The sequence below is a fragment of the Mercenaria mercenaria genome, chromosome 2, assembly GCF_021730395.1.
Source record: "Mercenaria mercenaria strain notata chromosome 2, MADL_Memer_1, whole genome shotgun sequence".
NCBI classification, from domain to species: Eukaryota; Metazoa; Mollusca; class Bivalvia; order Venerida; family Veneridae; genus Mercenaria; species Mercenaria mercenaria.
In genome coordinates, this window is record NC_069362.1 from 117341625 (window position 1) to 117350172 (window position 8548).

The 8548-nt window shown below is 36.4% G+C and overlaps 1 protein-coding gene across 1 annotated transcript; it reads right to left on the reverse strand.

Moving 5' to 3' along the window:
• Positions 1 to 3186: 3186 nt before the first annotated feature.
• Positions 3187 to 8279, reverse strand: LOC123562499 (D-beta-hydroxybutyrate dehydrogenase, mitochondrial-like). The gene is made up of 7 exons (XM_053528090.1): positions 8236 to 8279; positions 7822 to 7895; positions 7179 to 7331; positions 6313 to 6465; positions 4822 to 5015; positions 3562 to 3798; positions 3187 to 3285 (listed from the first exon to the last, which is right to left on the reverse strand). The coding sequence occupies exons 1-7, from the start codon at positions 8277 to 8279 to the stop codon at positions 3187 to 3189; spliced, it is 954 nt and encodes a 317-aa protein (XP_053384065.1).
• Between the last annotated feature and the right edge of the window lie 269 nt (positions 8280 to 8548).

Sequence of the window (8548 nt, forward strand, 5' to 3'; positions counted from 1 at the left end):
GAAAATACATGTAAGAGTTATGGAACTTGACCTAGAAAAAGAAAAGTTTCGAAGCTATATGCCTTTAAGTGACAGCATACGTACTTGCATGCAAAACTTTATTCAAGGTGTGACGCCGACGCGAATGCCAGGATGACGACACAGTTCGGACTATTCTTCAAATAGTCAAGCTAAAAATGAAATGATTTTTTTTCAGTTATGAGTTGAATCAGCTTTTCTCAAGGGTGTTTATATTTATATGTATGATTATTTTACAGCACCCCTTTAACTTTTAAATGTAAAATAACATTAATATGACTAACTGTATTAATTTTGAAGATATCTGAAAATGTGTACAACATAACTGAGCCGCGCGATGAGAAAACCAACATAGTGCATTTTCGACAAGCATGGATCCAGACCAGCCTGCGCATCGGCGCAGTCTGGTCAAGATCCATGCTGTTCTCTTTTAAAGCCTATTGCAGTTAGAGAATTCGTTAGCAAACAGCATGGATTCTGACCAGACTGCGCGGATGCACAGGCTGGTCTGGATCCATGCTGGTCGCAAATGCACTATGTTGTTTTCTCGTGGCGTGGCTCATATGTAAATAAGAAGCTAGCTGTTTTCAGTCCTTGTCAACATAACTGAGACAACTGGATATTAGGCAAAAGTTAACATGGGAATTTTCGCAGTAGTTTAGTACAATTGCTGCCTTTTTTTTAATTGTTATAATTCTCCTGTTTTACTACTTGATAATTCTGCGTTTACACTTAGCCACGATGTCCACGACGTTCACGATTTGGGGGCTCCTGGGATCGAATCGTGATGATCTTGAGGGAACTTGGTGGAATCGTGATGATCGTAAGGATCGTGACAAAATTTTTGACAGTCAAAAAATTTGCCACGATTATCCCGATTTATCTTAAATCTTGAGAGAGCGTGATAGAACGTGGAAATCGTTGTAGAGCGTAATGCAGCCTAACAGACCTTAACGTAGTGCATCAGACCTTGATGCTCCATCGTATGGGGATCTTGGTGAACTTGGAAACACGATTCTAAGTTCCATTAGATCTTCAGGCATCCTTGCATAGTTGACGTTGCAGCCAACATATTCACGTCTGAGTTCTTTGTTGAAACGTTGAGTGCATTGTCCCAGTTGGTGCCTTCGGTTTCTACTTAACCATGGTCTCACCCAGCAGGTCTTAGGCCTTCTATTTCTTCTTCTCCTTCCTCTCTGCTTTCATATCCTGTTCCGTCCCTTGTTGCTGCTGCCGACGAGTAACTAATACAGGCATACACAAAAATTGCAAATTCACCATTTTGTTCAGCTCTTTGATGCATAGCTCGTTCCGCTTTGGAATCTCTTGAGAGGATGAGAGGATGACCCATGCCTCCTATTTATACTCCAATCATGCTCAAAACGTGACAATCTTGATCAAATCATGGTCATTAATCGTAGGAGAGCTTAAAAAAACTTGATAACTTGAGGGATCTAAACAGAACGTGACAAAACGTGATAGCATATCGTGGTAATCGTAAGAGAACTTGAGAGAACGTGATGAAAATCGTAGCAGATCTCGACTAGAATCGTGTTTGTTCGTAATAAAACGTTGCAGGTAGTAACAAAACGTACTGAGGGCGTAAGAAAGCGTAGTAATACAAATTTCGTGCAATAAATCGCGGAGCTCCGATCGAGCTTTTCTTTAAATCGTGGGCATCGTGGACATCGTGGCTAAGTGTAAACGCAGCATAAGTAATAAAGATGGTTTCCTCTGTTACAAATAAAGGGCCTTAGGAAACTGCTGAACCTAAGATAAGGGTTAATTATAAGGGTGACAAAACTCCATCAAAATACCTTTTACTCGTGAACACGAGATCTTACATTCAAAAAGATTTATAATTACCGGTAAGCATTCAATATTTCACCAAACTTAGTTTCAAATTTACAATACATGAAGATGAAAACTAATGGTTGAAATTAATATAACTATCCCGTTATAAAATACACATTGATCTAAAATTTCTTTCCTGCTCGGCAGCGAGTAAGGCAATTATTACATTATTTAGACATAACGCCAATCCGTTTAGCAGATAGTAAGGTAGGTGTTGCATCATTCATTCATAAAGTCAATCCGTTTAGCAGATAGTAAGGTAGCTGTTGCATCATTCATACATAAAAGTCAATCCGTTTAGCAGATGGTAAGGTGGCTGTTGCATCATTCATACATAAAAGTCAATCCGTTTAGCAGATAGTAAGGTAGCTGTTGCATCATTCATACATAAAAGTCAATCCGTTTAGCAGATGGTAAGGTAGCTGTTGCATCATTCATACATAAAATCAATCCGTTTAGCAGCAAGTAAGGAAGCTGTTGCATCATTCATACATAAAAATCAATCCGTTTAGCAGCCAGTAAGGCAGCTGTTGCATCATTCATACATAAAAGTTAATCCGTTTAGCAGATGGTAAAGTAGCTGTTGCATCATTCATACATAAAAGTCAATCCGTTTAGTAGCCAGTAAGGCAGCTGTTGCATCATTCATACATAAAAATCAATCCGTTTTGCAGATAATAAGGCAGCAGTTGCATCATTCCTACATAAAAGTTAATCCGATTAGCAGATGGTAAAGTAGCTGTTGCATCATTCATACATAAAAGTCAATCCGTTTAGCAGATGGTAAAGTAGCTGTTGCATCATTCATACATAAAAGTCAATCCGTTTAGCAGCAAGTAAGGAAGCTGTTGCATCATTCATACATAAAAATCAATCCGTTTAGCAGATAGTAAGGCAGCTGTTGCATCATTCATACATAAAAGTCAATCCGATTAGCAGATGGTAAAGTAGGTGTTGCATCATTCATACATAAAAGTCAATCCGTTTAGCAGGTGGTAAAGTAGCTGTTGCATCATTCATACATAAAAGTCGATCCGTTTAGCAGATGGTAAAGTAGGTGTTGCATCATTCATACATAAAAGTCAATCCGTTTAGCAGATAGTAAAGTAGCTGTTGCATCATTCATACATAAAAATCAATCCGTTTAGCAGATGGTAAAGTAGCTGTTGCATCATTCATACATAAAAGTCAATCCGTTTAGCAGATGGTAAAGTAGCTGTTGCATCATTCATACATAAAAGTCAATCCGTTTAGCAGCCAATACGGCGTGATTGTTGCATCATAAATGTATACATAATTGTCAGTCTCTTGTATCTATTTGACTTGTTGCTTGACAGGTGGTAAAGGCGTTACCACACGACAAATGTAGTCCATCGAAGACTCTGGTAAATACTGATTCAGTACAGCCGTGATCTGGAAAGCAAAAAAAATCATTGTCCCACTTCTAATATTTCTGTTTAATTAACATAGTTCTCGTGACTTCTGTCAATTATTTCTAAATTTCCAAATGTTAAAACTGAGCGGTTATATATTGCATGATGGCATAATTATCGTATAAATTTGATTAAATATATTTTAGATAAATATTTTCCACAAACACTTCTCATTTCATGAAATGTTACATTAAGCAAAGCGAAATCAGAGAAATAGAGTAAACCAAAACTTTGTCAAGCAGTATGCTTCACTTACACAGTATTTGTCACGTGGCATGTTAGTACCATGCACAAGATATCGGCATTTTGGATTCACATTTTCCACAGCATCCAGCATGGCGTCAGTAACTGCGTCCAGACTTTCTGGGCCACCTTTACCATTATCACGGAAACCGTTTATGAGTGCATCAATACATTCTCTTCCATATGCTTCTTTTATTTCTTCCGAAGCCAGCTCCCAGCATTTTTTAAGTTCAGCTTCGGCAAGTTTAAACTGGAAACAACAATTAAATGTTTCTTTCACAATACTACTATGAAAAAGTATAACGTTCGTTTACAAATTGACGGGAATTCAGAAAATTTTGAGACTGTCCATATAAAATATAAAAAAAAACCTGTACTTATGCATATTGCTTACACTATCTAGTCCCTCAAAATACCCACCCTAATCAAAAACGCACTTTTCAATTCTGGCTATCCCTGACATGAAAGCCGCAGAACTGTCTGCCCTTGGTAAACTGTGCAATCGCCGATACAATGCGCTACCAAGAGCGCTTCTGGAATTATATCGGCGCCCAGCCTAGCGTTTTCTTTTCGGCAAAGAAAGAGAAAAGTCATAGGATCTTAGATCGGGCGAATATGAAGTGTGTGGTACTTGCTTGACCTGCCGGTCCTGTAAATACGACTGTTAACTATTGCTCTTATGTGCAGATATAAGAGAGATGCCCCGTTAAACAGTCGCGTTTTCTAATACCAGAGTATACGCTTGTGGTGTGTTAAAACACTTTAACTCACGCTTGTGGTGTGTTAAAACACTTTAACTCACAAAACCAACTGCGGTAGACGGCTACTGAAATCCCTAAAAGTCCATGAAAAAAATCGTACTTGTACCTGTAATAGTGTTTTCGGAAGGATGTTAGTCTCAAAATTTTCTGAATTTCCCTCGAACAGCGGGTGTTTGTGTTTTAAGTGGCAGAAATTTTAAAGATAACCTAAATAAGAAAAGTCGAGTCTCTTCAGATAGGCTGCTCATTATAAGAAAGACAAACATATTTTATTCAAACAATAATACAATAGAATTCTCATCAAAGGAGCCAACTCCTATAAGATACAAAACGAACATATCTAATAAGCACTGGGGCGAAGAAATTGCTTTTTTTCTGAGCTCTAATAGAATTACATTGTCTAAGAAATCAAAACGTCAATTTATAAATGTAACTGTGAAAAATATGAGATATGAAAACGAGGAAAATCAATTGCTGAGATGCATTATTTAGTTAAATTAATGGTCATATACTCTTTCGCCCTGAAGTATTTGTGTTAAACTGCCAAACTGCCCGGGTTCTATAATAACAACCTTGACCCCGAATCTGTACATCTCTCTACGAAGAATATCTGAGAATGCCTCACCAGCCCATTTGGCGCATGTGGAGGCCGAATCAGCCGGCCAGCCAAGCCTTCCCTTAACACTTGTTACATTTACTACTCTACCTGTAATATACCATAGGAAAAATACCAGATATGGTACTCGTACAGTGTAATTATAATCAGTTATAATTAGTTACCCTTTTTCAACTAATCAGACGAAATATATACATGTAAGATGATTGATCATTTGATCCATATACTTAACTTCTTTTGACGACTGTACTAGATTTGAATAAAGGCACTTCACACCTGTGTGAATATGATAATCTACATGAGTAACTTATGCACATGGGATACATAATTTGTTACCATTGAGTCGTGTTATTTAGTAAATGCTATAAGAAGAACGCCTATTTAGTACACTAGCTCGGTGGCGTTACTTTTAAAAATAACTAATGCATGTGAATTCATCTGCGATCTGAAAGTACAAGTTCGTTTTCGTAAACGTCATGTTTGTAAACATTAAAGATTGCGTTTTGTAATCTTAACTCAGGGTTCCATATTTTAGTGTGTCTTGTATAAGAAAAACGTGAGCTCAAGCTAAAACAAAACATAACAAAAAGTAGGAAGGTCATTTTGTATGTAGAGAAATTTTTGTTTGAAAACGTGTAAACACGTATGACCTAGTAATCGAACTGTACGTAGTATAGTCGTCGCAACTTGACCGCGATGGTTGACCTTAGACTGATTATTCATATCGATTATTTCATTATAGTAATCAAGGGTGCTTAGGGTAGCCATGTATATTTATACTGAATACGTTTGTATACATTTCAGTATCAAAGTATATATACTTACATTTGATCATTTAAAACTTTCAAATACACTAATTTTATTTACATAAATTTATATTTCCTTTTTTCGTGCAGCTTGTGTTTTACGTACACTCCTTTTCAATGATAGGTTGTGCCTCATTATGTATTGTAATGCAAAGGTCAACCATCTGGGTCAAGTTGCGTCCACTATATTGATAATACAATATACTTTACATATAATATCTGTGATGCTATCTTTGTTATTTGTCACATTCAGCAAAAGTTATAATTAAGATTACTTAAAATTGTAATTTAATCAATTACATCCAAAAAAGTACTAGTAATTGAATTATTTAAACAAAATTATCATGTAAGCAAACATATTTAATTTTTTGTATAGGATGAAGTTTGTTCTGCTGGCAGCCATCTGTTGAGTCGTTGTTTGTCTGAAGCAGCACATTTTCAAGTCACATTTCCTTATTATAAATTTACCTATATTACGTAGTCACCTGATGTATATGATGCTTATCATTTTAAGATAGGCTGTACTGTAAAGATTTTTAAGACGGATAAAACAACGTGCAGATATATAGGAAGGAACTCACCTTTTGTCTTCCTGAATAAAGGTAGGAACGCTTTTGTAACACGGACAATACCATAGAAGTTGACCTCTGCAACACGTTTCATCAACTCAATGGTTGCAAATTCAATTTCCGCTGCAAACTCTATACCTGCATTGTTGATCACTGCCCACAGACCTGAAAGTTCCAAAACTTTTATATATTCTAGATCAGGCATATCGGTATTTTAATATGCTTATATCTTTCACCACCACTTTCATTTAAACGCCAGAGAGCGATTACCCAGTCCGTTTACCTATATTTCATTTTTTGTTGGGTTTAACACAATTATAGGGCATATGGCGAGTTTCCAGCTTTGATGGTGGGAGGAAGACCCCAGATGCCCCTTCGTGCGTTATTTCATCATGGGCGGGCACTTGGGTTGAACCACCGATCTTCCGTAAGCCAGCTGGATGGCTTCCTGACATGAAGAATTCAACGCCCTGAATGGGTCTCAAAGCCACATTGATGAGGAGCAAGTGATTTGAAGACAGCGACATTAACCTTTCAGCCACAGAGGCCTCTATCTAGATTTCAAATTTACTTTTATAAGTGTATAGCTAGTCTTTGTCAAAAAACGAATCCGCCGTAGTGATGCCTATTATTGTGTAATGAAATTATTTAAGTAATAATATGTGTACGACGAATGTCTAACATCATTATGCCGAGTGCGAAGCTCTTCATCTATGTATTACAAAACGCTCAAACGTTTCTGCTAATAATATGCAAAACAGGCGACAAAATCAATTGCCTATGCACTTCTTTGCTGTTAGGTAATAAATGGATTGAAAATACAAACGTACCTACTTATGGCATGCTTGTTTTCACCATCTCAAAAGCATGCTGCACACTTTCGTCACTTGTTACATCTAATGGTACCACGTGTAGTCTTTCTCCTCCCTTTTCCATGAGAGCAATTGCTCCCTCGTCCTCGGGTTTCAGACATCTAGCAAACACGGTAAATCCAGCTTTTACCAGCCTTAATGCTGTGGCATGTCCTATTCCTATAATAAATAGTTTGCATTTGGTTTATTGTTCTATATAGTAAACGAATTATGACTTTTCGTCTGTGAAGTAGAAAAAAACAAAAACGTCTTTTTTGGTTTATTATATAAACTTGAATATTTCACAAAAACTGTGCAGTATGTTTGTAACATGTATCTGTTTCACTGTTGTTTCTGGCTGGCTGTGTTAATCGGATGTTACTCGACCAAATTACGGTAATGTGCATTATATATATTATTATATACGCATGTTCATTATTTGACTTGTGTGTACTGATCGGTGCAATTCGGAAAATAACGTATTGTACCGGTCAGTAGTGCTTAAACGTCAGCAAAATGTGACGTGTAGTTTTTACGGCGCTAAAAATGTGGAAATTAGTATCGAGTATTAAAAAGGACTTGATAAACTCAACATAGAACAGTTATTTGATTAAAACACTAAATCGAGAAACTATAAAGAATTTTAGCTGCGAGAAAAAAACCTACTTACCTGTATCACATCCAGTTATAAGCACACCTTGTCCTTTTATCTCAATCTTCGTTGCATATTGCTTTGATAATATTCTATAAATTACATACAGAACAATAACTGCTGCAATATATATGTATACTTCTATAATAACATAGTAGAACAGAACAGAACATGACTTTATTAACTCAAGTTATATATGCAACATGTGAGTATACAGACAAAAGTAAATTATGACAAATTTTCATATGACATGGTGTTTCTGTAAAAGTAAGTATGCTAACATTATTTCTATTTCATTATAACATTATAAACAGTGACTATAAGAAAAGAGAGAACAGTTGATGATCGTACTTCAATAGATAGTGGGGCAGGAGGTGCGCATGGTAGGGAGGGGTGGAGGGGGAAGGGGTAAACAGAAGTATACATACTAACATGTATGCTGAGAAAATTAAAGTTTCCGTGCTTTTAATATCCATTTTAATATCGTCTGTACGCACTATGAACTACATTCAGTATAACATGATAAGTATAACGGCCTTGAACAAGATGCAGGATAATTCATGTTTAAAGTCGTTTTTGTGCGGTCAAATGTAGTCTTTACATACTTTTTTGTTGACTAGAGGTAAACTTCAATTTCTGCACGAGAATTTCCAAGTTCGACAACCGAGTATACCACTTCTGAGTGCCTTAATTGTTAGTTTAATATAACAAACTTCGAATATCAAAATAATATATTGAAGTGATT